This window comes from Carica papaya, chromosome 9 (genome assembly GCF_054855325.1).
Source record: "Carica papaya isolate Zhongbai chromosome 9, ASM5485532v1, whole genome shotgun sequence".
In the NCBI taxonomy this organism is placed as follows: Eukaryota; Viridiplantae; Streptophyta; class Magnoliopsida; order Brassicales; family Caricaceae; genus Carica; species Carica papaya.
This window is the reverse complement of record NC_142317.1, coordinates 1,128,641-1,156,562: the sequence shown is the minus strand read 5'-3', so window position 1 is coordinate 1,156,562 and position 27,922 is coordinate 1,128,641. Positions and strand designations below refer to the sequence as shown.

Sequence of the window (27,922 nt, the reverse complement as noted above, 5' to 3'; positions counted from 1 at the left end):
AATGGTGTCGAATTTATGATATTTTATTTAATGTGATTATAAATTTAATTTATAAATTATAATAAATAAAACGGGTTTATGAAAAAAAATATTTTTATAGTGATTATATTTTTAAATTTTAAATACTAAATTTATTATTCTTATTAGAGAAAAAAATTCCTAACCAATAAGCGATTTCCAAGTGTCAAAAGCCAGGGGATCCATTCTCTGCGCTTGTGACCACTCGACGGGTGAGATTATCATGTCTGGTGAAGTGTGCCATGTGCGAATTTTTTAAGACATTAGACCTAACCTCGCTCTGTTAACGAGGAAAAACTGACGACGTCCGTACTTCTCGGTATATTTGATAACAAGGAGTCCTTATTAACTTTATTTACAAAAAAGACCCCGACATATTTCCATTTTATTTTTAAGCCCCTACCTATTCCTTTTGCTTATTATAAAAAATATATATATATATATCAATAAATGTATTTCTATATATTTTTTTCAAGTTTTATTTAGAAATATGAATAATTATTTTACTTTCTAAACGAATTTTTTTTTCTTATTTTAAATATATAACAATTTTTTTTTTATTTTAAATTTTAAAAATTAGCAACTTAATTATTTTGTGTTATTTCAAATCAAATTTGTAATAAAGAACTTATTACCATATTTTCAAGTGAATAAAAATTGTGACTTAAATGGGCTTAATTATTTCCATGTAAATTCTAAATCTTATAATTAGTCAATCATAATTTATGGTATATATATATATATATAATGTAGGGAGAGGATTTGGTAAAACCCATGAATGATTGAGACATGGGAATATGTAAATAATTGAAGGTTGTAGTGTTACTATAAGATTTGATTAATACTTTTCACCATAAATTAAGTGTGACAATTTGTCTATGGCTAGAATTTGGTCAAGTGACAAATTTTGACCGGGTTGGTGAAAATTTTGAATACATAGAATAATTTATAGAATGTTTAGTTAATTGGTGAATTATGTAATAAAATATAATTACTTAATTTTTACCATTGTAACAATTAGTAATTAATGCCTCGGTAGTTTTATTGGACTTTAGTGGGTGTTTTTTTCTTCCCTTTTTTTTAAAAAATAAAAAAATAGTGTATATTTTATAAATAAAAATGTCATCTCATTCAAATAAAAAATACAAAATATTTATATATAATAAAATAAATAACAAAATTATAAACCCACGAGTCTCATTGACTCCGTCTAATTATATACTTTAAACAAATAATAATAATAATTCAAAAATGGAACTAAATATGATATGATTCCCACATGACTATGTTTTACGTGTTTTCTATAAAGGATTACAATATTAATTATCTCATTAATAAATAAATATTTATTTGAAAAATATCTAAGTATATCGTGCATGTATATGTATCATGTATGTATAGATACATACAGCTATCATGTATCTATTGGTACATGTAATTACATTTATGATTTGGTATGTGGGTGTATGTGTAGATTATACAGCATACAGTTATAAATATATATGTACACATAATCATGTGTATAGTTTTTGGTATGTTGGGTATATATATATATATTCATAAATCTGTCTATGTATAGATATCATTTATGTATTGATATATTCATATATATATATATATATGTGTATATATGGTATTTGACAAAAGAAGCACCAATAGTCCCTTTTCTGTTGGCCGCATACAAAATCTGTTGGCTGAATCACTGCTACTGTTGGCCGCGTACCAGGAGTCTTTTAACGTTTTTCTTCGTTTCCGATTCCGTCATTCCTAACGTCACGTTACGTGGCAAATTACTCACTTGATACTTCCTAATTAAAAAAAAAAAATTAAATTAAATTAAATTTAACTATAATACCTATTTTATATTTTAATTACTTAATATAAATAATTTATAATTTATAATGTATTTTTTTTTTAATAGATTCATTGGATGTTATAAAATACGTGGTTAAATCTTCCACCTCCCCGGCAGTGTCCGAAGGAGTTAAAATCTACTGCGGTAATTTTTTTTTACACTGAATTGATGATGACAGTTAATAAAGAATTCTTTTTGCTGTAGAGATTTACCGCGGAGGCTTGGAACCGAACGTGGCCTATAAAGCTATATATTATTTAACAGTAATCAAAATTTAATTATAATTGCGATAATTTAAAATTTCTAAATTAAAAATAAAACCATCTGCGCACAAGCTTGTTTCTTCCTCACCCGCCGAGGCGGGGCCCACCATGAGCGGCTAGCCCGTGCCGCATAGGGAGACGCACACGTGGCGCTTTGTGAAATGCTGAGCTGTCATAATTGAGGGTAATTTTAGAACTCCTCCTTGTGGTCCCCACACTTTCATTTTCATTTTATCTCTCCGGGTTAAAAAAGCCTCTCTCCCTCGCTCGCTCGCTCGCGTTCTATAAATCCAAAGGGCTCGCCTCTTGTAAGACTACCCGAAGAGCTGGCTCCTGAGAGGATTCGCTGCACCTCTCAAATCCTCTTCCTTCCTTTTGTTTTCCTTCGTTTTCTTTCTGAGGTTTTTCTAGTGTTGCTTTAATTTTCTGTTTTATTTTCCTGGAAAGTCAAACGGTTTTTGGTTTCTTGTCGAGTTCGTCTAGGCTCGATCTCGAGGAATCCCGACGTGATAAAACGCAAGCGGTGTGTTTGGTTTCTACGAGGATTCCTTGTTTATAACAAATATAAAAACACTGTGGACTTTTTTTATTTGAAGAAAGGATAAATCTGTGGACTTCGTTCTGTTTTCTCGCGAAACAACCTGCCGAACCATAAGATCCTCCACTTTTCCTTTTAAATCCGTTCTGATTTTCCTTTCTTTCTTGCTTGCCGAGCACTGGAAGCATTGTGTGAAAGATTTGGTAGTGGAAATCATCCCAGATCCGGAATCCTGTGTTTCTGAGAACTCTGTTTGATTGTAATCGTGTAGATCCGGTTCTGCTTGTGTTTGTTCCTCTTTCCAATAAGAATTTCCTTGTCGAAAAGCTTTGTCGTCGTAATTCTCCGGAAAATATACTCTTCTGAACATTGTTTATTAGTGTTAACCGGTTATTCAATAATGTCGGCGACTTCTAACTCCATCCTCCAGCTTCGCACCAATCATTGTCCCCTGACTTCTCTTAGCAAATCCTCTGCTACTCCTCAGTTGCACATCGCTCCGGTTAGCTGCCGTAGAACCAGAGCAGCACGATGCTCTGCTGCGAAGAAAGCGACGGTCGTGGAGAAGAAGTTCATGGGGGCCCGTTTGAGGGGATCCGGTTCCGAGAGGCTTCATTTCTGGCAATCGGACGGTCCTGGTCGTTCACCGAAGCTCCGAGTGGTGGTCCGCTCTGCATTGTCCGGGGTGCCGGAGAAACCTCTCGGTCTCTACGATCCATCTTTCGATAAGGATTCGTGTGGGGTCGGGTTTGCCGCTGAATTATCCGGCGAAAGCAACCGCAGAACGGTGCGTTTAATGCTTATGCATGCATAACTTTGAACATGCATATAGTTTTTGTTTTGTCTTTGTAGTTATCGTTTTTGTTCCGATTTTTATTTGTAAATTTTATTTATTTATTTCTTTGTTTTGTTAGGTAACGGATGCTTTGGAGATGTTGATACGGATGTCTCATAGAGGTGCCTGCGGATGCGAGACTAATACCGGAGATGGAGCTGGAATTCTCGTGGCTCTTCCTCACGATTTCTATAAGGAGGCATGTTATTTTGTTCAAGTTCTTTGGATTTTTGCTAATTTTCTGGATCTTATGCGAAAATAAATGTTAATTTTGCCTGTTATTGACATATACATTGAAGTTCTCGTTCGCTAGAGCTGGCTTCATTGTTTAGATTTGGAAATTTCCGCTCCTCGCGAATTTCTAAATTTCATTCTGTCTTGTCAAGTACAAGTATTTGATTATTCTTTAATTGCTTTTTTCAGGTTACAAAAGAGATCGGTTTTGAGCTTCCCCCGCCCGGCGAATATGCTATTGGCATGTTCTTCTTACCCACATCAGAGAGCCGAAGGGAAGAGAGCAAAAATGTTTTCTCTAAGGTACTTTTGTAGTGTTCCATGTTAATTGATTTGAGATAACTTAAGGATTTTACATTTGTTTTTGCTTTGAATTTTATTTTATTTTTTATTTTCATTCTGTTTTTCTTCTAAGACTAATGAGAGACTTTTTTATTTTGTCTGAAGGTTGCTGAGTCTCTTGGCCACACGGTTCTGGGGTGGCGAACTGTGCCAACTGATAATGCAGGATTGGGGAATTCTGCTCTGCAAACAGAACCAGTGGTTGAACAAGTTTTCCTTACTCGTAGTCCTCGATCAAAAGTTGATTTTGAGCAACAGGTTGTGCTTTTTTTTTCCCTCTTATATGACATTACATCTACTATGATTTCTAGGACTGAAAGCACAGGGAGCCTGTATTGTGTTTACTAAGTTCTATTTCTAATTTATTCCATTTAAGTACCAATTTTAACTTTTGGTTTAGTTCGTTTCATTTGATTGATTTTGGAACAAATCAATGTAATATCCATTTTGCTTTATAGTCTTGAGGTGTGTGATACCATTATTAAGTCACTGTTTCCCCACCTTTTGCTCTGTTTACAGATGTACATACTTAGGAGGGTTTCAATGGTTGCCATCCGGGCTGCATTAAATCTCCAACATGGTGGTGTCAGAGACTTCTATATATGTTCTCTTTCCTCGAGGTTCTTTTCTATGGCTGTCTATTTTGTCACGTCAAGTATTTGAAAATCATTGAATTTACATGACCCTTTGCAGCAAGTTCTTTTGACACTAGAATCTTGTTTTCAGGACTGTCGTTTACAAAGGTCAGTTAAAGCCTGATCAGTTGAAGGAATACTACTATGCTGATCTTGGCAATGAAAGGTTTACGAGCTACATGGCCCTGGTAAATATTTTATCCATTCACTTTCCTTCTTCCCACGCTAACTTTATATTCCAACAAACAGCATGGGAACCACCAGTAACTGAAGGGATGCAAGGTTGAGGAATTACTTCTGAGGCATTGAAGTTTGAATGATCTCTTAAGTTCTTCCACACCCTTGATAACTATTTGAATTTGGATGCTGGATGGATACCTTGGGTGAGTTGGTAAGAAACCTAATTGTCAAGTAAAGTAAATCATATTTGCAGAAACTTGCTGCAGTGCTCTTTATGATCAATTGTCGGGAGAAACTCCCAATTTAATGGTGGAAAGAAACTTGTGCTTGGTCAAGGTAGCTTCGACTTAGGATTTTCCACGACTTTTGTATTTGCAACGAAGTATTCACAATCCAAGTCTCCATAATGAAATTATGTGCTTGCTGTTTTCAGATCAGAGCCCCATACTCTGACCACTTAAGATAGAATTGTGAATGACAATTTTGGGCCTTTGTTGGTGCAGGTACATGCACGATTTTCTACAAATACATTTCCTAGCTGGGATCGTGCTCAACCTATGCGTGTCTTAGGCCATAATGGTGAAATTAATACTCTTAGGGGCAACCTAAACTGGTATGCAATACTTCTAGTAGTTCTTTCCCAGCTTGTAGAAAATGATATCATTTTAGATTCAACTTCTTTGGTGCATGCTGCCACATTACTTATTCTTGGTTATGGCCAGTTCTTCCCTCAGTTAATATTTGTACATCAGATGTTGGAATCCATCTGGGGTGTAAGTTGTTAAGTTGATGTTGCATTGTTTGGACAATTGGCCTTTTGTTATGGCACTACATGCTTTTTTGTTTTCCAATAAGTAACTCAAGTTCACTGGGTAAATTACTAAGCATCTTCTTTGTGAAGTTATAATTCTTATTAATTTCTCAAGATCGTATGATTTTTCTTCCCAAAAGTTAATCTCTTCAGTTAAAAAAGAGAATTCATTTGTAGAGCCATAGCTTGCAGAAATTGGTCCGTCTTGTATGACTGGTATGTATATTGGACATTTTCTGACAATCTTCTTCTCCGTGCATTAAATTTTATGGAAAATTGGACAGTACAGTCTTCTGCCCAGGCCTCCTTATTGCTGAACTGCTGGTCTGATGACTTGCTGTTTCTTAAGTGTCATCTGAAACCATACGAGGATGTTGTTTGACTTCTGTTGTGCTTTGATCAGGATGAAAGCTCGTGAAGGTCTGTTGAAGTGCAAGGAGCTTGGTCTGTCAAAGAATGAAATGAAGAAGCTTTTACCCATTGTGGATGTTAGTTCATCTGATTCAGGTAACTTCCGCATTTGCATGCTCATTATTTCACATGCACTTCACAACTTTCATGTACTCATTGTTTCAAGGGCAAACATTTAGTAATACTATCCTTTCATTTTTTTACATAATATAGGAGCTTTTGATGGGGTTCTTGAGCTTCTTCTTCGCTCTGGTAGAAGCCTTCCAGAAGCAGTTATGATGATGATCCCCGAGGCATGGCAAAATGATAAGAATATGGATCCACAAAGGAAGGCCTTGTATGAATACTTTTCTGCTCTTATGGAGCCATGGGATGGGCCTGCTCTTATATCATGTAATTATTTTATGTTAAGATATTTTAGTAGAAAGAATTTGATTTCTCTCTTTTTCATTTTATGTTACATCTATCTATAAACAATTTACTCATAAGTTTATTATTTGCAGTTACTGATGGTCGCTACCTTGGAGCTACTTTGGATCGTAATGGCCTCCGTCCCGGTCGCTTTTATGTAACACACAGTGGACGTGTTATAATGGCAAGTGAAGTTGGTGTAGTAGACATTCCTCCTGAAGATGTGCTCCGAAAGGGAAGGCTCAACCCCGGTATGATGCTTTTGGTGGATTTTGAGAAGCACATTGTTGTTGATGATGAGGCCTTAAAGCAGCAATATTCAATGGCAAGGCCTTACGGAGAGTGGCTGAAAAAGCAAAAGATTGAACTCAAAGATATTCTTGATTCAGTTCCAAAAACTGAAATAACTGTTCCTGACATAGCTGGAGTTTTGCCTGTAAGCAACACATTACTTTTTGACAGTTTTTCATCACTAGAGATTTGCATTAACTTCAATATTTCTCTTTTAAAGGCATCGAATGATGATGAGAACATGGAGAACATGGGCATCCATGGTCTGCTGGCTCCATTGAAGGCCTTTGGGTAAGTAAATGTCATGGCTCGTTTCCATTTTTTCCTTGAACTCTCATTTTATCAATGGATAGTATATGTGAACCCTGGTCTCTTGGTGCAGTTACACGGTTGAGGCCTTGGAGATGTTGCTACTTCCAATGGCAAAGGATGGCACAGAGGCCCTTGGCTCAATGGGAAATGATACTCCTTTGGCCGTAATGTCTGACAGAGAGAAGCTTACATTTGAATACTTCAAGCAAATGTTCGCACAAGTAACCAATCCTCCCATTGATCCTATACGAGAGAAGATAGTCACTTCAATGGAATGTATGATTGGTCCAGAAGGGGATCTGACTGAAACAACAGAAGAGCAATGCCATCGTCTTTCATTGAAAGGTCCTCTCTTATCCATTGAAGAGATGGAAGCAATTAAAAAGATGAATTACAGAGGTTGGAGGACCAAAGTTCTAGACTTAACTTATCCAAAGAACCGTGGCAGCAAGGGATTGGAGGAGACTTTGGACAGGATATGTGCTGAAGCACGGGAAGCAATTAAGGATGGTTATACATTACTGGTGCTTTCTGATCGAGGTGTGCATTTGTTCTATTGAAGTAGACTTGCAACCAAAGTCTTTATTAGAAAAATATCTAGAACGCACGTATTTCTTCTTTTGATTGGACCTTAGTTAATTTTTACGGTTCTTCAACATGCAGCTTTCTCACCCAACCATGTTGCTGTAAGCTCTCTTTTGGCTGTTGGTGCTGTTCATCACCATCTTGTTAAAAAGCTTGAACGTACTCGGATAGGACTGATAGTTGAATCTGCTGAGCCACGTGAAGTGCACCATTTCTGCACGCTTGTCGGATTTGGTGCTGATGCTATATGCCCATACCTGGCAATAGAGGCTATTTGGAGATTGCAGATTGACGGAAAGATCCCACCAAAAGCTAGTGGTGAGTTCCCTTCGAAGGATGAGCTAGTTAAGAAGTATTTCAAGGCAAGCAACTATGGAATGATGAAGGTTCTTGCAAAGATGGGCATATCAACTTTGGCTTCATACAAGGGTGCTCAGATTTTTGAAGCTCTAGGCCTGTCATCAGAAGTGATTGAGAAGTGCTTTGCAGGAACCCCAAGCAGAGTAGAGGGAGCAACATTTGAAATGCTTGCCCATGATGCACTTCATTTACATGAATTGGCTTTTCCATCTCGGGCTTTCCCTCCTGGAAGTGCAGAAGCTGTAGCACTGCCTAATCCTGGGGATTACCATTGGAGGAAAGGTGGTGAGATTCACCTGAATGATCCACTTGCTATGGCAAAGTTGCAAGAAGCTGCAAGGACCAATAGCGTAGCTGCATATAAGGAATATTCCAAGCGCATTCAAGAGTTAAACAAATCCTGCAACTTGCGGGGCATCTTAAAGTTTAGAGAGGCTGAGGTCAAAGTTCCTTTGGATGAAGTAGAGCCGGCTAGTGAGATTGTGAAACGATTTTGTACTGGGGCCATGAGTTATGGATCGATATCACTAGAGGCCCACACAACACTGGCTATGGCAATGAATAGAATCGGTGGCAAATCAAACACAGGTACTTCACAGAAGAACTACATGAACTGGAGTAAAATTTTTAAATGTTTGTGTTCATAGTTCTTTTAGATCAGATCAGCGAATTCCTAAATGCTCTTTTATATTTTGTTCTGCAATACTCGGGGAGCAGATATATTTCCCTTTTCCTTTTTCCTTCTAAAAAATTGTAGTTAGCTTGAGAATTCAATTTTTCTGAGCTTACCTTCTTCTGTTGGTTAATTTTCTTATACTTCTGTTCATTAAGATATTTTGCAAGAAATCATTTCCTTTAACTGGTGTTGAAGGTGAGGGAGGTGAGCAACCATCTCGTATGGAACCTTTGCCTGATGGTTCAAGAAATCCAAGGAGGAGTGCCATCAAGCAGGTGGCTAGTGGGAGATTTGGGGTCTCGAGTTATTATCTTACAAATGCTGACGAGCTACAGATAAAAATGGCTCAGGTATTTATGCGTCTGATGTCTAAGTTGTTGATAAGCATTCTGCAATTTTGTCTCCCCCCCTATGTTCCTCATGGAATAGAGGTTCTTGTTTATGTATTCATATTCATGTCTGATGATGCTGTGTTTGCAAAGCACTTCGTGGTGTTTTTGCATCTTTAACTGATTGCTGCACCTTGCATGTGGTGAGGTAAAAATATGGGCTAAAGTTACTTATTTGCTTTGAGTTGATTTTGACTAGTATTTGATTCTTTCAGGGTGCCAAGCCTGGTGAAGGAGGTGAACTTCCTGGTCATAAGGTTATAGGAGATATTGCAGTAACTAGGAACTCAACTGCTGGTGTGGGACTTATAAGTCCACCTCCTCATCATGATATCTATTCGATTGAAGATCTTGCTCAGTTAATCCATGATCTCAAGGTACATGGATATGCTTCCTCTTGTTTCTATAATATGCTTGTTGTTAGATATGCTTTTTGTAGTATTCTTTTTTTGGATTGGGTTTTAATTACTTTCATGATTTCATCTGACGCTATCAATTGATTTCTTTATTTGTCATTTTCTTCTGTTTTGCAGAATGCAAATCCTGGAGCCCGTATTAGTGTAAAGTTGGTTTCTGAAGCTGGTGTAGGAGTAATTGCAAGTGGGGTTGTCAAGGGTCATGCTGATCATGTTTTGATATCAGGTCATGATGGAGGTACTGGCGCTTCCCGATGGACTGGAATAAAAAATGCTGGTCTTCCATGGGAACTTGGTTTGGCTGAGACTCACCAGACCTTGGTTGCTAACGACCTCCGTGGGCGAACAGTTCTCCAGACAGATGGCCAGCTTAAAACTGGAAGAGATGTGGCAATTGCAGCACTTCTTGGTGCAGAAGAATTTGGTTTCAGTACTGCCCCCCTTATAACTCTCGGCTGCATTATGATGCGAAAGTGCCACAAAAACACATGCCCTGTCGGCATTGCTACTCAGGATCCGGTTCTACGTGAGAAATTTGCAGGAGAGCCTGAACATGTCATTAACTTCTTCTTTATGCTTGCAGAGGAGATGAGGGAGATCATGTCTGAGCTTGGTTTTCGTACAGTCAATGAGATGGTTGGCCGTGCAGATATGCTTGAAGTTGATAAGGAAGTTATTAAGAACAATGAGAAATTGGAGAATATTGATCTGTCTCTATTACTTAGACCTGCTGCTGATATTCGTCCTGGAGCTGCTCAGTATTGCATTCAGAAACAGGATCACGGATTGGGCATGGCTTTGGACCAGAAACTTACTGCATTATCTAAAGCTGCTTTAGAAAAGGGGCTCCAAGTGTATATTGAAACTCCTATCTGCAATGTCAACCGTGCTGTTGGAACAATGCTTAGCCATGAAGTAACCAAGCGGTATAACTTGGCGGGCCTTCCTGCTGATACCATCCATATCAAACTCACTGGAAGTGCAGGGCAGAGCCTTGGAGCTTTTCTCTGCCCCGGCATCATGCTAGAGCTTGAGGGCGATAGTAATGACTATGTTGGCAAGGGATTATCTGGTGGTAAAATTGCAGTTTATCCGCCAAAAGGAAGTCGTTTTGATCCCAAGGAAAACATAGTGATTGGCAATGTGGCACTCTATGGGGCTATCAAAGGGGAGGCATATTTCAATGGGATGGCAGCAGAAAGATTCTGTGTTCGTAACTCAGGAGCAAAAGCAGTTGTTGAAGGTGTTGGTGATCACGGATGTGAGTACATGACTGGTGGGACTGTTGTTGTACTTGGAAAAACTGGCAGGAACTTTGCTGCTGGCATGAGTGGTGGTATCGCTTATGTCCTTGATGTGGATGGAAAATTTAAATCTCGTTGCAATATGGAACTGGTCGATCTTGATAAAGTGGAAGAAGAGGAGGATATCATGACTCTAAGAATGATGATTCAGCAGCATCAACGTCACACAAACAGTCAGCTAGCCAAAGAAGTCCTTGCTGACTTTGAAAATCTCCTTCCAAAGTTTATTAAAGTCTTCCCTCGTGACTACAAACGTGTTCTTGCAAACATGAAGGTTGAGGAGGCCTCAGAAGAGGGTGCAGGGCAAGATGAAGAGCAGGAGAAGGCTGAGTTAATGAAGAAAGATGCTTTTGAAGAGCTCAAGAAGATGGCAGCAGCATCCTTGAATGGGAAGTCCAGTCAGGTATACACTCCACCTGAAATCATTTCTTGTATCCCTTCTTTTTTCTCATGTCTTAACTTTTGTTTTCTATGATTCTCTTGCTGAATCATTAATCATATGCTCCATCTGTCATACATTTCTGTATTGTTTCTTGCTCCTGTCATGATTTAAATTTTCTTTTCCATGATCCTCTTACTGTTCATTAAGGTTTCTAGGATTCATGGCTTTGTCCAGTGATGATACTTTTCTGCAATATAATATTTATATTTGCTCCCTGTAATTTCAGTAACCTCCATATTAATTGCTTGCATGATCTGTATAAGGGCCTGACATGATTTCTGGATTCACAGACTGTTGAAGAAGCATTGCAGTTAAATAGGCCTAGTGAAGTTTCTGATGCTGTTAAGCATCGAGGTTTCATTTCTTATGAGCGTGAGGGTGTTAGGTATAGGGATCCTAATGTTCGACTGAATGATTGGAAAGAAGTTACGGAGGAATCAGAACCTGGTCCACTTTTGAAAACTCAGTCAGCACGTTGCATGGACTGTGGTACTCCTTTCTGTCATCAAGTAGGTGTTTCGGAAACGAAATAAATACAAGAACCTTTACATGCATGGTATTTTATTTTAATAGCCTTCTGTTATGAAATATGCAGGAGAACTCTGGTTGTCCTCTTGGAAACAAAATACCCGAATTCAATGAGTTGGTGTATCAGAATCGGTGGCGTGAAGCATTAGATCGTCTCCTGGAGACAAACAACTTTCCAGAGTTTACAGGGCGAGTTTGCCCTGCACCCTGTGAAGGTTCTTGTGTTCTAGGAATTATTGAGAACCCTGTCTCTATCAAGAGTATTGAGTGTGCTATCATTGATAAGGCCTTTGAGGAAGGTTGGATGGTTCCTAGGCCTCCTGTCAGGCGAACTGGGTAAGCATATTTTTGATTTCTTAAGATGTCATTCTATCTTTGAGCCATTCCTATTCTGTCCCTACTAACCATTTTCCATCGCAAAATTCCTTCAAAATGGTCATATATGTATATATGTATATATATATTTCTGAACAACTGCATAAGATCTTTTTAATGGAAATTCTAATAGTCAGTGTAATTTATTATCTTCCTTATTACAGGAAAAGGGTTGCTATAGTTGGTAGTGGGCCATCTGGTTTGGCTGCTGCTGATCAGCTAAACAGGATGGGTCATATGGTGACTGTGTATGAGCGTGCAGATAGAATTGGAGGTCTTATGATGTATGGAGTTCCCAACATGAAGGCTGACAAAGTTGATGTGGTTCAACGGCGCGTTAACCTTATGGCTGAGGAAGGGATTAATTTTGTGGTTAATGCTAGTGTTGGAACTGATCCCAGGTACTCTCTTGATCGGCTCCGAGAAGAGAATGATGCAATTGTTTTAGCAGTAGGAGCGACAAAACCCAGGTAAGCCTTTGTAGGCTGGAATTTATTTATGATTTTTTCTTATTTATAAATAAATTATTGGTTGCTTAGAAAGGACATATCAGTGGTGAGAACAAACTTATGAAAAATAAAAACATTTTAAAATCTGACTTGTCTATCTAATGACAGGGATCTTCCTGTTCCTGGACGAGAGTTATCTGGTATTCATTTTGCCATGGAGTTTCTGCATGCAAACACAAAAAGCTTGCTTGATAGCGACCTCCAAGATGGCAACTACATATCTGCCAAAGGGAAGAAAGTAGTTGTCATCGGTGGAGGAGACACCGGTACAGACTGCATTGGGACATCTATTCGGCATGGATGTACTAGCATTATAAATTTAGAACTTCTCCCCCAGCCACCGCAAACTAGAGCTCCTGGCAACCCTTGGCCACAGGTTGGTTAACTTCTCCAGATTCTTTATTATTGGTGCTAGTTGTCAGTGGCATGCTTCTCTCCTTCATTTCCCAAGAATCCTGATATTTTTTATTGCTAAGCTTTTTCTTCTTTAATTTAAATGGCAATTTTATTTGAGGAAAGAACAAGGTTCTGTTTCTTTTCTAGTTTTTGGTGCACTTCTTTTCTGTGCATATGTTGCCAAGATCAGTTTCCTGCATGGGAAGAGAAGTGACAATTCTAGATTTTGTGAATTGATCTGTACAGATTTACAATCAAAATTAGTATCAAGAAAATGTAAGAGTGCATATTTAGGTTCAATGTCCTTATCTAACTCGTTTTTGATTATTTTTGGTATGGCAGTGGCCTCGAATATTCCGTGTAGACTATGGGCACCAGGAAGCTGCTACCAAATTTGGCAAAGACCCAAGATCCTACGAGGTTTTGACGAAGCGATTTATTGGAGATGAAAATGGGGTTGTGAAAGGTCTTGAGCTTGTACGTGTTAAATGGGAGAAGGATGCCAGTGGACGGTTTCAGTTCAAGGAGGTTGAAGGTTCAGAGGAAATTATTGAGGCTGACCTGGTCCTTTTGGCTATGGGATTTCTTGGTCCTGAGTCGGTAAAGCACTAATTGCTTTTGTTTCTTGTAATTTTTGCAGTGGCATATTTTTGTTAGAATCAACTATCTTCACAAGAAATGTCGTGAACCTTCAAATCTATTTCCCTGAGTTCATTCTATTTCCTTTTTGAATAATATCGTTTACAAGTTCTGCCTTTTTTTTCCCCAGACTGTGGCAGACAAGTTGGGCTTGGAGCAAGACAATAGGTCCAATATCAAAGCCGAGTATGGTCGCTTCTCCACCAACGTGGAAGGTGTGTTTGCAGCTGGGGATTGCCGGCGTGGTCAATCCTTAGTTGTATGGGCAATCTCAGAGGGAAGGCAAGCAGCCGCCCAGGTTGATAGATACCTAACAAAAGATGAAGTTGACATCACTCAGAATCAGGAAGACTTTGTCAAGAGGCACGAAGACCTTAGCCAAAGGAACCAGGACAGCAGCACTCGTGTCATGACATAGACGACCGGTGCATTTTTTTCCCCCCATTTAGACACAGAAATAAGAAAAATTCATATAGCAGAACACAGATATTGTTTGGTGCAGATGACTTTCAGAGGAATCATGGAAATCGGCAAGGCATGCTCAAGCCTTGGTGGTTAAATCTCAGTGACTTAGGCAAGAAGAGGGTTTTAAGCCGAAGGGCTGGGATAAGTTACAGGATATACTGCTGTTCATCTTGTTCATAGGTTCTTTTGAAATAATATTTTCTCAGCTTGTTTTGAAGGTCTTCGAGGTGGTTTGGATGAATAATGTACAGTTTTTTTTTTTTTTTTTTTACTTGATCCATGATCGGGAAATAAATATTGGGAACATTTGATATTTACTCTTAGTAACATTATAAAGCTGTGGAATCAGCCAATTACTTATAATTAGTGCATGCTCAAAATATTTGAAACTTATGCATGCTTGTGAGATCAGAGTTTCCCTTACTTCCAATTAAATCAAATCCCGTATAGGGTGAAATCTCTCGTACCTTTCCATTTGCTCTTCTCCATGTTGATATAGTAATTGTCCCTGGCTCTGCCATATCATCTTTTTTTTACCAAGAGACATACTCTTCTAAAAAGAAGATTTCAGTGCAAATAAAATTTAGAAGAGAAATTGAACAGCCACAAACAGACACAGACGTATAGCCATGGTCTAAAGTAGATTTATTAGATTAGATGTTTCAGTCTATCCCCAGTTCGCAACATGAATTGCATAATAAAGCATTGCTGAAAATCAACTGGTTTCAAAAAGGAGCACATTCAACCTTTATGGGCTTTTATAGGGGATGTTCAATCTTAATCTTGAAAAACTCTCATTTCCAGCTCCATTCCGTCAATGGCGTGAAGAAATCCTCACACCAAGGCTTCCCGGATTGAAAGATCAGAAGCAGCCACCCAACTGCAAACACAAGAAAAGAATATATAATTACGGGTCGGTTAACACCATTAAATCAATTTCTGCGTTGTACAAAGAACAAAACGAAAATTTATATAAAGCGGTGTAAGTCAATGCACGTCTCCAAATTATTGAATTTTTTACTGGACAGTAAACCATTAAGATTTTCAAGTTAAATCTATGAGAAGAACATACCGTGATAATTAGAGTTAGTCTGAAAGACGTATAAGCCACGTCAGGGAAAATTTTTCTCAGTTATGGAGAATTTTTCTAAGCTTTTTTTTTTATGTTCTTTTTGACTCTTTAACATAGAAGAACTTTATTTGAACATTGGTGAATGGGTCAAGGCCTTCTGTTACCCATGGTGGAGCTTGGGAACAAAGTGAATAACATGTTGATCCCATTGGAAGGTCTAATTTTCGTCATCTATGGATAACTTTCCTTCCCTCTCCTTTCTCCCCAAGATACATAAATTACATGAGTGACATCAGATACTGTCCTCCGCAAAACTTCCGTTTTCAGCCCAAAGATGGAAATAGGAACTTGAAAAGGATGCACTATTGAGAACCCTAAATTTGATGCTGTTTAAATTGCAAAAATCTAGTATTTTGAAGTTTTATCAGCTTCCAAGAAAAACCAAACCCAAGAATGTGAATCCAAAATAACCGAAAGCACAAAATTTTTACTTACAAGGATAGCTTCTATTTCCCTCTCTGAGACTGGTGTACGTTTTGGCTGAACCGATGCATTCCCTCCCACAGCAGTGTTGGTGGGTGGTGCCGGAACATCCGATTCTAAAGTTATAGAGTTCTCATGGCTTGAAGCTACTGGTGCCTGGGAAACAGAACCTACATAACAGATGTCATCAGCTTCTGAACTCAAATAAGATACGAACCGATGTGGCCAACTCCAAAAACTATTAATTTAATTATGTCTTATTCTGTGGATGGCTTATGCAAGATCCATAATACAAGGCATCTTATTCGCAAAGGAGAAGCACACAAGAACAGAAAAGTAAATGTATGCCTTAGCAGGGACTTCAGTAATTGCAAAGGAGCACCAAAATCTGAAATGACAAAGTGCCAGACAAACTAATATCTTCAGGAATGCTAGTATTTTCACAGTAATGTTTCATCTTTAGAGTGCAAAATTTGTGGTTCATTTTTTTTACTTCGATCTTCTTCTAGTAGCTTCTATCCCCAATAACCTAACACAAACTCATGCAGAGGGTATAGTAAAACAGGCAGACCCACCACCGAGTATTCTTAGTTATATATATATGTATGGAATATATTATACACAGATAATTCCATGTGATGTTAACATCACGAGATAATAAGCACACTGACACACACCAAGCTTTACAGTTTATTCCTCTCCTTCTTTGCTATTTGGCCTTCATCTTCTCAGTCTCTCCAGGCCAAAATTTCTTAAAATAAATTTAAGATGCACGAAAAAGACTTCTTATTGTGTCACTACATCATCTCTTTCATACTACTATCCCGTAACTTCAACACTAACAAATCTATCACTCTCTTCCTGTTCTTTGCCAAATAAGTTCCAACCCTGAGAGTATTTTAATGTTGATCTTTCATAATTTTATTTCGTATCTTACACACAGAATCTCTTCATCCACAAAGCTTTCCCAAAACAATTCGAACCACTGCTCTTAATTAAACAGGCGCAATTGATCTCATTCTCATTTAGTATAACATCGAGAAATCACGTAAAACTCAATTGATAATCTCTAAACAGAGGAAAGGGTAAAAGAAATAATAAATTCAGATACTATTTGAGCCTCTTAACTGTGTTATTTATTCAAATTGAAACAGCAATAATAACATGAACCATAACAACCCAAAGAAGAAGAAGAAGAAGAAGAAGAAGAAGAAACCTGAGCTTGATGAATTTTGGTGTCTTTGCGGAAATCTGATGCGGGGAATTCTCTTCATCGCCTGTCCTGCTCCCCCCATTTCGTTCCTTTCTATCCACTTCACCTTTCCTCACTTCACTCGCTGCTCTCTCTCTCTCTCCATTTAACCATAGCTTGAACTCTGGGCTTCAAGCCCATTATCGAAAGAGATTCAAATTCAAATACCCAATTAACCTGTTGACTTATAGCCCCAAAATGAACCCTACTCCCTCCGCAGCAAACACGACACCGTTTCATTTCTGTATAAACAAAAGCACCACATTTTCTTTCGCCTCTTTCATAAACTAGGGTTCCTTTCCTTTGTTTCGCAGAGGAGAAGAAGATCGAAGAATGGCAAGAAGCAATCTTGGCCGTATATTTTCATCAATTTCCGACCTTTCTACGCCCAAAATAAACCATTTCGTCATCCCTCCGGTGAGTCGACTCGTCTTCTCCTCAGCTCCTTACTCTCAAATACACCCCCGAGAAAACACAGAACAAAAGCAACAAGAAGACAGCTTCCAAGGAAAGCTCCCAAACGAAACCCAAGAAGATCAACGACAAGACAATGAAGAAGATGATGATGATGACGATGATGAGGAGGAATACGTGAACAAAGAAACCGGTGAGATCGGTGGTCCTCGAGGACCCGAACCCACTCGCTACGGTGATTGGGAGCTGAAAGGTCGCTGCTCTGATTTTTGAACCTTGTTCATCAGGGTTTAAGCATTAGTGTAATCTTCTTTTGGTCTAAAGTTCCTTACTTTAGAATTTTTCTTTCGCTAATAAACATCATAGTTGTCTTTTCTGTTAAATTTTGATGATAAAATTATGTACGAGAATGCCTGCGAATCTCTGCGCAGAGTGTTTGAATAAAATTTGGTGTAAAATTTATTATAATTTGATCATAAAAATTATTTTTAAAATATATAAATATAAATTAATTACTTTAAACTTTTTATTAAAAAATATTAAAATTTAAAATTTAATAAAATGTAATACAACATTTATTGGGTCACATTGAATTTATCAAATTAGAGATACCCTTTGCACTCGTAGAATCATTTGTTTGGTGGATCCAATCAATTTAGATAAGCCTTCACATGGCCATATTATACATCCCAATTAATTTAATTTATGTTTTGTTAATTTAAATTTGAAAGCCTTCAAATTCATGTACCTGGCATTTGGTTATTAGATATTTTTATTGAATTTTTGTTATAAACAACAATTAATTTATATATTTAGTATATTTATTGTTCTCTATATATATATATATATATGTAATGATAAATTTCAAACAACACAATTTTCCCTCTCTGTCCAAATATTGACTGAAGTGTAGTCACATCTCTCACAGGTTGGATCAATTTGAATGCTTGGAGCATTTGGGAAAATACTATTTATATATTACTGGATTATTACCGTATTAAGTTATAATTAAAACCCATGTAGACTTTTTCCTATACACGCTATTACATATTATATATATATATATATATACACACACACACATGTGTGTGTGTGTGTGTGAGTGGGTGTGTGTTTATTTACAGCTAAACTACCAACTCCAACCAGAGGAAAGAAAAAACCCATCAGAAATTTTCCATGAACAATCCGAAAGTCATCTCTTCTTCTCTTTGCTTCCTCCCTTTATTATTATTACTCCAAATCGCAGCAAGCACTGATGCATGTACAAACGGCGCCGTTTGCGGCCGAAACGAGCCAACCATCCGGTTTCCTTTTCGGATCAAGAACCGCCAACCTGAATCTTGCGGATACCGACCCGGTTTCGATCTATCTTGCGACGCCGTGAATCAAACGACAATAAATCTTCCATATTCAGGAAAGTTCACAGTCAGAGGCGTAGATTATGCAACGCAAGAAATCTGGGTCAGCGACCCGGAAAACTGCTTACCTAAACGGATTCTCTCTCTGAATCTATCGGGTTCGCCGTTCAAAGGAGTTTACTATCAAGATTTTACGTTCTTTAGTTGCTCAGCCGATTACTTGAGGTATGGGCTGAATCCGATAGCGTGTCTCAGTGACCGAAACGACACAGTTTTTGCTACGTCGTCTTCGGTGGTTATAAGTTCGCTGGCGAAGTCCTGCCGGGTGGTGAAAACCGTAAGTGTCCCGGTCGAGTGGCCGTTTTACGAGCAGGTGCCGTCGTCGGACCTCGGCGGCGATCTGCGGCTCGAGTGGAGGCGGCCAAGGTGCGGCAAGTGCGAGTCGAGAGGTGGGCGGTGTGGGTTCACGAGCAATTCTAGCCGGGAGATTGTTTGCTTCAATGTTCATCAACATGGTAAGTAATTTACTTTTTATTTTTTCGTTTAAAGAAAGTTGATGGCTTTTTTCCATTATTTTTATTTTATTTTATTCATTAAATATGGTATTAATTGAATTTAAAAAAAATAAAGTTGAAATTTATATGGAACTTGACTTATAAGCTAAATAAATTCTTAATATATAAGTATTTGGCTAAGTAAGTATAAAGAATAACAATAGAAAATGTAAGTAATAGGACTTGACAAGTATGTTTTATATATACATATATATATATAATACTACTATATTTCTCATCAAATGGACGACACGTTTTAGGATTTTGAAACTCTTAATTTTACACTTATACAATATAAAATATAATTATACAATATTTAAAAAAACATATCACGAGTTAGCTTAGTAATTTAAATGAATAGTTGACATTTATTTTTATAATTTATCTTTTTAGTTTTTCTATAAAAAAAATATTTGTCTTCCTTATTTTACTAAACCTAAATTTTCGTTACTATAAAATGATAAATTTTCAATGATGTTACATAATGATTTTTCAATAAATTGATTATGATTATATACATAAAAAATTTAGTTATTATATTTTATTAGATAAATTTTATATATTATAAAAATTATTTTTTAATCTAATTACAAATAACATTAATATAAAAGATAAGATTAAGGGTATTTGAATTTTCATAGAAATTAAATTTTTATAATCTTAGATAAGGTATTTACCATATCTTGTAACGATAGTGATAATAAATTAACAATAAGATATTTACTATACTTTATAAATTAAAAAAATAATAATAAATTTTATAAGAGAAGAAGAAATTTAATTAGTACAAGTCAAACATTCAACGCCAAGAAAAAAACCAAGCGTAAATCTAGACGACGGAAGAAAACAAATGGAAATGTTAGACTTGATGGAGTGTGATTTTTTTGTTTTTTAATGTCGAAGCGGCCTGTCGTTTGACTTTTTTAAACTTGACCTTTAAGCCCGTCAAGGGTAAGTGTTGACGAAATATTTTGTAGGACAATCGGACGGACCAGATCTTTCAAACTCTGTTCTTAAAGTCCGTTGACTTTAGAAAATATTTGGCCCTCCTGGCTCCGGTCAACACTTTCACATTGCCGATAATTACGTTTTAAGTTTATCTTTAGATGGGAAGAAGCGAAACTCAAATTTTTATCTCAAATTAAGATGCGAATAATTACGGAATCTAATCCGCTTGGTCAACAAAGTATATTGGTTGACTATGAGATTACGAATTTACAGTATTGGATTTATGAAATTAAAATAATATGGGCTTAAATTTGGTGAATCCAAGAGAAGCCCAAGAAGAGCCCATAATTGGTTTATTACAAATTTGATTTGATTGATGTTCTAAAAACTGAGTAATCCACAAAACCATTCTCAGGACTTCCGAGGAGCGCAAGGTACGCGGTGACGATCGGCGCCGGCGTGCCGGCAGTGTTGTGTATGTTAGGCCTGATATGCTTTATTTCCGGCAAGGTGAAGTCGTACGCGGGGAGGGGTAACAGGGTCAGAGAATTTGAATTCGGCAGCTCAATCGCACCCGAACCCGTAATAATAACGGGTCTGGATGGTCCGACAATTGAGTCGTATCCGAAAATTGAGCTGGGAGAGAGCAAGAGGCTGCCGAAGCCAGATGATAATACCTGCGCTATTTGCTTGTGCGAGTACAAGGCTAAGGAGACGCTGAAGACAATACCCAATTGTCACCATTCTTTCCATGCTGATTGCATTGATGAGTGGCTGAGATTGAATGCTTCTTGCCCAATTTGCCGTAATTCTCCACCCCCACTTGAATCTCAACCTTGTTGACTCACGTTTTTGATTCCTCATTTTGTATATAAATTTTTTTGTAATGTTAATTTTGGCTATGGTTTTTTGGTAGAATACATATTTTGTTTAACAACAATTTATAATTTTGATAAGTACAACCAATTCAGGTTCTGTCAAGCTCGCCAACCACAGGGATGATACCGAGCTTCTCCCTTCCTCCGTCACCCGCCAAAATCCCGCCATTTTCTTTCAGACCCTCAAACCCTCCCGGCCAAAAGCCTTCTCGCTCGCCATCGTCGTCACCGTCCATCAAACCCATCAACAACCCTGAGCTCCTTAAGGACCGTCTGATCGAGCAACTCGATGCTGGTCGCCTCCGCAAAGCAGTCTCCGCTCTTGAACTCTCGACTCGACAGGGTGCCCACCCCGACCTCATTACCTACTCCCTCCTCCTTAAATCTTGTATCAGGGCCCGCGATTTCCAGCTCGGCAAGCTCGTGCATGTCCACTTGACTCGGTCCGGACTCGAACTTGACTCTGTCATTTGCAACTCGCTGATTAGCTTGTACTCAAAATGCGGCGACTGGGTGCGAGCTAATGCGATATTTCGAAGTATGGGAAAGAAGAGAGATTTGGTTTCATGGAGTGCTATGATTTCTTGCTTCGCAAATAATGGAATGGAATTTAAAGCTATTGTCACGTTCCTTGATTTGCTCAAAACTGAGTTTGAGCCTAATGAATATTGCTTTGCAGCGGTAATCCGTGCTTGTTCAAATGTGGATTATGTTTTTATTGGAAGAATTATTTTTGGGTTGTTGATAAAATCTTGCTACTTTGAGTCAGACGTCTGTGTCGGATGTGCTCTGATCGATATGTTTGTGAAGGGCAGCCACGATCTGGACTCTGCGTGTAAAGTGTTCGACAAAATGCCTGAAAGAAATGTAGTAACTTGGACTTTGATGATAACTCGATTTACGCAGCTGGGTTACCCGTTGGACGCGATTGATTTCTTTCTAGATATGATTTCTAGTGGTTACATTCCCGACAAGTTCACATTAAGCGGTGTGGTTTCCGCCTGTGCGGAGGTAGAGTCCTTCTCGCTGGGTCAGCAGTTGCATTCTTGGATTATTCGATCAGGATTGAACTCAGATGTTTGTGTTGCATGTAGTTTAGTAGACATGTATGCAAAATGTGTTAGGGATGGATCCATGGATGATTCTAGGAAGGTGTTTGATAGGATGCTTGATCATAATGTTATGTCTTGGACTGCCATTATTACAGGATATGTTCAAAGTGGCAGACATGATAAAGAAGCTATTGAGCTTTTTCACCGAATGATTAATGGGTGTATTCTGCCAAATCATTTTACTTTTGCGATTGTTCTTAAGGCTTGTGGAAACCTTTTGGATCCTCGAATTGGCAAGCAGGTCTACAGCCATGCAATCAAACTGGGTCTTGCTGCAGATACTTGTGTTGGAAACTCTTTGATTAGCATGTATGCTCGCTGTGAGAGGCTGGAAGATGCACGAAAAGCATTTGATTCTGTATTTGAGAAGAACTTGGTCTCTTATAACATTATAGTTGATGCGTATTCGAAGAATTTGAATCCTAAGAAAGCATTTGAATTCTTTCACGAAATTGTGGATAAGAAAATGGGAGTTTCTGCTTTTGTTTTTGGTAGCCTATTGAGCGGAGCTGCAAGCATTGGTGCTCTTAATAAAGGAGAGCAGATTCATGCTCAAGTACTAAAATCAGGGTTCAGATCAAACCAACAGATTTGCAATGCTTTGGTAGATATGTATTCTAAATGTGGAGACATAGAGGCTGCTTCCAAAGTATTCAACAAGATGGAAGATAGAAACGTTATATCTTGGACTTCAATGATCACTGGTTATGCAAAGCATGGATATGCTGAAAGAGCGTTAGAAACATTCAACAACATGATTGAGTTACGTGTGAAGCCAAACGAGATCACTTATATTCCTGTTTTATCTGCTTGCAGCCATGTTGGTCTGGTTTCAGAGGGATGGAAACATTTCAATTCAATGTGCAAAGACCATGGAATTTCTCCCAGAACAGAACACTATGCATGCATGGTTGATTTACTGGGAAGATCTGGTTCTCTTACAGAAGCTTTTGAGTTTATAAACTCAATGCCCTTCCCTGCTGATACTCTCATTTGGCGAACATTTCTTGGAGCTTGTCGAGTTCATGGTGAAATAGAACTGGGAAAGCTTGCTGCAAATATGATTCTTGAAAAGGACAAGCATGATCCAGCAGCCTATATATTGTTATCAAACTTGTATGCTTCTTTGGGTCAGTGGGATAAAGTGGCAGACACTAGAAAAACCATGAAAGAAAGCAATTTGATTAAAGAAGCAGGTTATAGCTGGATAGAGGTGGAAAATAAGGTCCACAAGTTCTATGTGGGGGATACTTTACACCCACAAGCTCTAGAAATCTATGATGAACTAGACAAACTGGCTTTGAAAATAAAGAGACTGGGGTATGTTCCTGACACCAAATTTGTTCTTCATGAAGAACTAGAGGAGGAACAGAAGGAGAAATTTTTGTTTCAGCACAGCGAAAAAATTGCTGTTGCATTTGGTCTGATAAACACAGCCAAACTCAAACCTATTCGGGTGTTCAAGAACCTTCGTGTATGTGGGGACTGTCATAATGCAATCAAGTACATCTCGGTTGCATATAGAAGAGAAATAATAATAAGGGATTCGAATCGATTCCATCATTTTAGAGATGGAAGATGCTCTTGCAATGATTATTGGTGATAAGATTATAATTGCTTTTGGAAGTTCATGAGATTTGCTTCATGCTTATGTTCTTTGGAGGCTTGTGATTATTGTTCATATTTTGATTTCTCTCATTTTTTAAATTATTGGAATGAGTAATCGGAGAACCCACCATTTTGGACTCAAAATTTTTTGATGTGATTTGATTACGTGAATATTGTGTATATATTTTAAAAAAAAATTTGTGTATATCTTAAAAAGTAATACGAAAATATTTTTAAAAAAATTTCGTTAATTTATTTTTATAAGAGTTCTATATACTCTTTATTTTATCATAAGATATAAATTTTGTTTCGCTTTTATATGTAATCGTAAGTAATTTTTATCGAATTACGATAAATTTATATTTTTTTTAATTTAATACTTTGATTTATATGATTATGTACAAATAGAAATTATATTTTCTCAATAATTTTGTTAAATATAAGTTCTTGTGGAAATTTTTTAAAATGCAATCTAAAGTTTCTCCAAAGAAAATTGGAATTTTAAAGTCAATGCCACTGCTCAAGAAGTCGTGCAGGTCATGAGTATCTACGACTCGAAAATTAACACGTGGACCTAAAAGGCCAAATTGTTGAAATCGGGTTTAACGTACAAGTCGGTCACCGTCTCCAACAACAGCCCAATCAAAACTCGTGATGTATTTCATCCCCGAGGCCCCACATTTTCGGGCCACGTCACCACACCACGCGACATAGAAAATATGTTCGAGAATCTCGCACCACACCAGGCGCGAAATATCGGCATTTTGACACAACACGCGAGGTCCGACTTATGACGTGTGATCCAGCATCATCGGACACGTGTCCTCAAGATACGAGAAGTCAAAATTCCTCGCAGGGCGAAAAGTAGAAAAAGAGAGAGAGCGAGAGAGAGAGAGAGAATGGCACAAACAAATCGCAGAGTTACAACACGAGACACCACGGAATTACCGAGTTTGGCGGGACCACCTGTTGTGGGCCCCACCCGTACCGGACAGAATCACTAACTTTAAATATGAAGCTCCATGTGTCCGATCAGAGTATCGGAGCCGTCCACGTCTCGGTTGAAAAATCCAAGTCAGTGGCGCAAAGCAAACCCATGTGGCGCAAGCCAAGGGGAACATCGAAAATCAACGGCTGAGATTCGTTGCTGTTTAGTCACTCCTTTTTTCGAGGATTATCGATATATTGAATGGATTTCAACTTTGATATTACATTGTCGTTCATCTGTTAGTTCAGCTTTCATGCAACCAGAGAAGAAGAAGAAGAAGATACCACGGCTCTATTCTCCGTCGGGAAAAGATCTCCGGCAAATGACTTCAGATATGGCCGACGAAATGAGTCAGCTCACAATGATCGAAACCAAGAATAATGGCCGTCGTAAAAGATTGCCAATCCGACGAGTGAAGTACACTTACCAGACCAGGACACAGATATCCATGATCACGGAAAGCAAAAACTTTGAAAGCTTCTCCGGCAATAATCGTTGCCTGGAAAAAGGGGGAAGCCAAAATGGTGAATCGAATTCCGCAGGTGAGAGTACTTTAACGGAGATATCACTGTCGGTGCTGTCGTCTTCTACGGATGTAAATATAAACTCTTCCTCATCAGGTTCTCAAAACGGCGTCGTTTCATCCGGTTTCGGAGACAGGGCTGGGGGAGATTCACACGGGTGGGTGTCGCTGATAGGGATGAGGAGAGAGATGGAGGATACGGTGAAAGTGGAGCTAGGTTTTGTAGCTACCGAAAGCGGAAAGTACGACTTCTTCGGCGTTTACGACGGGCATGGTGGTGCGCGCGTGGCGGAAGCGTGCAGGGAAAGGCTCCATAGAGTTTTAGGAGAGGAAATTGCAGCGTGGGGAGGAAATGGGAGGAAGAGGGTGGATTGGGAGAAAGTGATGGAACAGGGATTTGAGAGGATGGATGAGGAGGTGCGTGAAACGGGGCGTTTTGATGCGTCGGTGAAAACGATGGGGTCGACGGCGGTGGTGGCGGTGGTGGGGAAAGAAGAAGTGGTGGTGGCTAACTGCGGGGATTCCAGGGCTGTTATTGCTCGTGGTGGTTCTCCTTTGGCCTTGTCTACTGATCATAAGGTAACTTTATTTAAAATATATAATCTACATATATATATATATAACAATATTTTTCTACTTTATTTTACGATTAATTTATAAATTTCAAGCCTTATATATTACCATATATATATACATATATATATATATATATTACGGGCACAGATGATTCTGAATTTTTCTGGATTCTGGGGGAAAATGATAAAATGGGTTGGGAATGTTTATCTGGTTCCTTCGTGATAATGAATGAACAAAAAAAATATATATATATATAATGTTGAACAAAACTATATATATATATTATATATACACAGACAATAAAGGCCAACTTCAGTACTACTGCCTGGCAGCTACCTAAGCTAGCTGGTGATGATTACACAGAACTAGAAGTAGAAATTAATTATAGCTGTAAGTGTCTTGCAGCGATTCCCCAACTAAGTTGATGATATTTTTAATATATATATATATATATTCTATAGTAATTAATTTTTTTAATTAAAATAGATTAAAAATTTAATCTAACTTTTTTATTAAAAAATATAATTGCATGCTGATTATAATTAATAAAAAATAATTAATTTCATTGTTGAGACAGAGAAATCGTAGTGTGCTCGATTGGATCATAATTAACAAAGTGTAATTAGTTTAAATAATGTATCTTAGGATATTAATTGCCTTGTTTCATTTAATTAGTATTATTTTTACTTCTATGATTTGTGTATAATCATCGTCATACGTGACAACATATGATAAATTATTAAATTGGTTTATAATAATTCTCATTTATTATAATTTAGTTTAAGATTTAATTTTTGTTTTAAATACTTAATTTTAATTTTAATTTATTTTTTATGTTTGAATTGACACTCTTAAAACGGTGCGTAGCCTGACAGGGTTGATGAATTGGAGAGAATTGAAGGCGCCGGTGGAAGGGTCATAAACTGGAATGGCCACCGTGTCTTGGGAGTTCTTGCTACCTCCAGATCCATAGGTAAATAACAAATCACCACAAATTTTACTTTTTTAACTTAATTAATTACCACACTTTTTTACCCATTTGATTACTAATTAACCAAATTAACCGTTGAAAATTTAACTTTAAAAAAAAAAATTAATGATACGATAATAAAATTTTAACACGTAGGTGATCAGTACCTCAAACCCTTCATAATCTCCAAACCAGAAGTAATAGTACTCGAGCGGACCGAAGCCGATGAGTTCCTCATTCTAGCAAGCGATGGCTTGTGGGATGTCGTATCGAATGAAGAAGCATGTCGTATTGTGAGGAAATGCCTTAATGGCAATGGCCAAGTGCATGGCTATAAGGTTGTGCAAGAAAAATCAGTAGCTGCGATGGCAGCGTTAGTGTTGGCAGAGTTAGCCATGGCTCGAGGTAGCAGAGACAATATTAGCGTTGTGGTTGTCGAGTTAAACAGGTTCAACTTTTGTAAGTACATTTAATTAGTTTTTTTTTTTTTTTTTCATATCGAAGGTTAAATTGTGTATTAACTTAATATAATTATTTTAATTAAAAAAATTTAATTTTTACGTAATATTTATTTTATTATAATCGTAATCACTTATTATAATAAAACCCAATGTGATCGTTTTAATTTTATTAACATATAAATACATTTTTAAGTTATAAATTAAATTAATTTTATGGGTTAATCATCATTAACCCATAAAATAATAAATCTTATGTACATAATAAGATTTGGACTTGTCTCTTTTTAATTAACAAGTTACAAAATAGATAATTAATTACAAGGTTAAAATGGAGAATTACACCAATGTCAACAATCAACATGGGCCTTTGAAAGAGCTCATGGATTTGGGTTATTTGACATGATGTAAACAATTTATATATATATATATATATATATACCACTAATATATATATATATATGGCATTGAATTTTCTGTCATAAATTAATAATCAAAATTTTCTATT

General features: G+C 37.5%; 6 protein-coding genes across 9 annotated transcripts; 5 read left to right on the top strand and 1 right to left on the bottom strand.

Annotated features, from left to right (window-relative positions):
• Window positions 1–2,432: 2,432 nt before the first annotated feature.
• GLT1 (NADH-dependent glutamate synthase 1) lies at window positions 2,433–14,629 on the top strand. Of its 4 annotated transcripts, XM_088211827.1 has the most exons (22): window positions 2,433–3,461; window positions 3,589–3,708; window positions 3,933–4,046; window positions 4,191–4,343; window positions 4,605–4,705; window positions 4,812–4,908; window positions 5,404–5,513; window positions 6,115–6,218; window positions 6,336–6,515; window positions 6,626–6,969; window positions 7,045–7,115; window positions 7,207–7,676; window positions 7,800–8,669; window positions 8,953–9,107; window positions 9,362–9,523; window positions 9,680–11,269; window positions 11,599–11,817; window positions 11,904–12,172; window positions 12,376–12,681; window positions 12,829–13,096; window positions 13,459–13,716; window positions 13,886–14,629. In XM_088211827.1, the coding sequence occupies exons 1-22, from the start codon at window positions 3,075–3,077 to the stop codon at window positions 14,171–14,173; spliced, it is 6,636 nt and encodes a 2,211-aa protein (XP_088067953.1). In that variant the 5' UTR covers window positions 2,433–3,074; the 3' UTR covers window positions 14,174–14,629. The 4 variants fall into 4 exon arrangements, with proteins under 4 accessions (XP_088067953.1, XP_088067952.1, XP_088067954.1 ...); XM_088211826.1 differs by having other exon boundaries at window positions 6,626–7,115; XM_088211828.1 differs by lacking the exons at window positions 2,433–3,461; window positions 3,589–3,708; window positions 3,933–4,046; window positions 4,191–4,343; window positions 4,605–4,705 and adding an exon at window positions 4,970–5,111 and having other exon boundaries at window positions 4,812–4,886.
• Window positions 14,630–14,844: 215 nt separating this feature from the next.
• LOC110823144 (uncharacterized) lies at window positions 14,845–17,148 on the bottom strand. The gene is made up of 3 exons (XM_022053464.2): window positions 16,992–17,148; window positions 15,788–15,945; window positions 14,845–15,100 (listed from the first exon to the last, which is right to left on the bottom strand). Exons 1-3 carry the CDS (start codon window positions 17,068–17,070, stop codon window positions 15,083–15,085), a joined length of 255 nt encoding a protein of 84 aa, XP_021909156.1. The 5' UTR covers window positions 17,071–17,148; the 3' UTR covers window positions 14,845–15,082.
• An 85-nt stretch (window positions 17,149–17,233) lies between these two features.
• Window positions 17,234–17,909, top strand: LOC110823244 (succinate dehydrogenase assembly factor). The gene has a single exon (XM_022053592.2). It carries the CDS (start codon window positions 17,361–17,363, stop codon window positions 17,712–17,714), a length of 354 nt encoding a protein of 117 aa, XP_021909284.2. The 5' UTR covers window positions 17,234–17,360; the 3' UTR covers window positions 17,715–17,909.
• Window positions 17,910–18,521: 612 nt separating this feature from the next.
• LOC110823443 (RING/U-box superfamily protein) lies at window positions 18,522–21,219 on the top strand. Its single transcript, XM_022053821.2, has 2 exons — window positions 18,522–19,314; window positions 20,717–21,219. Exons 1-2 carry the CDS (start codon window positions 18,618–18,620, stop codon window positions 21,142–21,144), a joined length of 1,125 nt encoding a protein of 374 aa, XP_021909513.1. The 5' UTR covers window positions 18,522–18,617; the 3' UTR covers window positions 21,145–21,219.
• EMB2261 (Tetratricopeptide repeat (TPR)-like superfamily protein) lies at window positions 20,968–23,934 on the top strand. Its single transcript, XM_022053820.2, has 2 exons — window positions 20,968–21,106; window positions 21,273–23,934. The coding sequence occupies exons 1-2, from the start codon at window positions 21,086–21,088 to the stop codon at window positions 23,892–23,894; spliced, it is 2,643 nt and encodes an 880-aa protein (XP_021909512.2). The 5' UTR covers window positions 20,968–21,085; the 3' UTR covers window positions 23,895–23,934.
• A 987-nt stretch (window positions 23,935–24,921) lies between these two features.
• LOC110823243 (protein phosphatase 2C 51-like) lies at window positions 24,922–27,527 on the top strand. The gene is made up of 4 exons (XM_088211530.1): window positions 24,922–25,429; window positions 25,508–25,989; window positions 26,854–26,959; window positions 27,113–27,527. The coding sequence occupies exons 1-4, from the start codon at window positions 24,922–24,924 to the stop codon at window positions 27,427–27,429; spliced, it is 1,413 nt and encodes a 470-aa protein (XP_088067656.1). The 3' UTR covers window positions 27,430–27,527.
• Window positions 27,528–27,922: the final 395 nt, after the last annotated feature.

Coding starts and splice junctions, on each gene's coding strand:
- LOC110823144 (XM_022053464.2), bottom strand. CDS start 17,070: ATGGGGGGAGCAGGACAGGCGATGAAGAGAATTCCCCGCATCAGATTT. Junction 15,946..16,991: donor CCAAAATTCATCAAGCTCAG/GTTTCTTCTTCT, acceptor TCTGTTATGTAG/GTTCTGTTTCCCAGGCACCA.
- LOC110823243 (XM_088211530.1), top strand. CDS start 24,922: ATGTGTCCGATCAGAGTATCGGAGCCGTCCACGTCTCGGTTGAAAAAT. Junction 25,430..25,507: donor TGGTGAATCGAATTCCGCAG/GTGAGAGTACTT, acceptor CTTCCTCATCAG/GTTCTCAAAACGGCGTCGTT. Junction 25,990..26,853: donor CCTTGTCTACTGATCATAAG/GTAACTTTATTT, acceptor AACGGTGCGTAG/CCTGACAGGGTTGATGAATT.
- LOC110823443 (XM_022053821.2), top strand. CDS start 18,618: ATGAACAATCCGAAAGTCATCTCTTCTTCTCTTTGCTTCCTCCCTTTA. Junction 19,315..20,716: donor CTTCAATGTTCATCAACATG/GTAAGTAATTTA, acceptor AACCATTCTCAG/GACTTCCGAGGAGCGCAAGG.
- EMB2261 (XM_022053820.2), top strand. CDS start 21,086: ATGCTTCTTGCCCAATTTGCC. Junction 21,107..21,272: donor TGCTTCTTGCCCAATTTGCC/GTAATTCTCCAC, acceptor CAACCAATTCAG/GTTCTGTCAAGCTCGCCAAC.
- GLT1 (XM_088211826.1), top strand. CDS start 3,075: ATGTCGGCGACTTCTAACTCCATCCTCCAGCTTCGCACCAATCATTGT. Junction 7,116..7,206: donor GCTCCATTGAAGGCCTTTGG/GTAAGTAAATGT, acceptor CTCTTGGTGCAG/TTACACGGTTGAGGCCTTGG. Junction 11,818..11,903: donor GTACTCCTTTCTGTCATCAA/GTAGGTGTTTCG, acceptor TGAAATATGCAG/GAGAACTCTGGTTGTCCTCT.
- LOC110823244 (XM_022053592.2), top strand. CDS start 17,361: ATGGCAAGAAGCAATCTTGGCCGTATATTTTCATCAATTTCCGACCTT.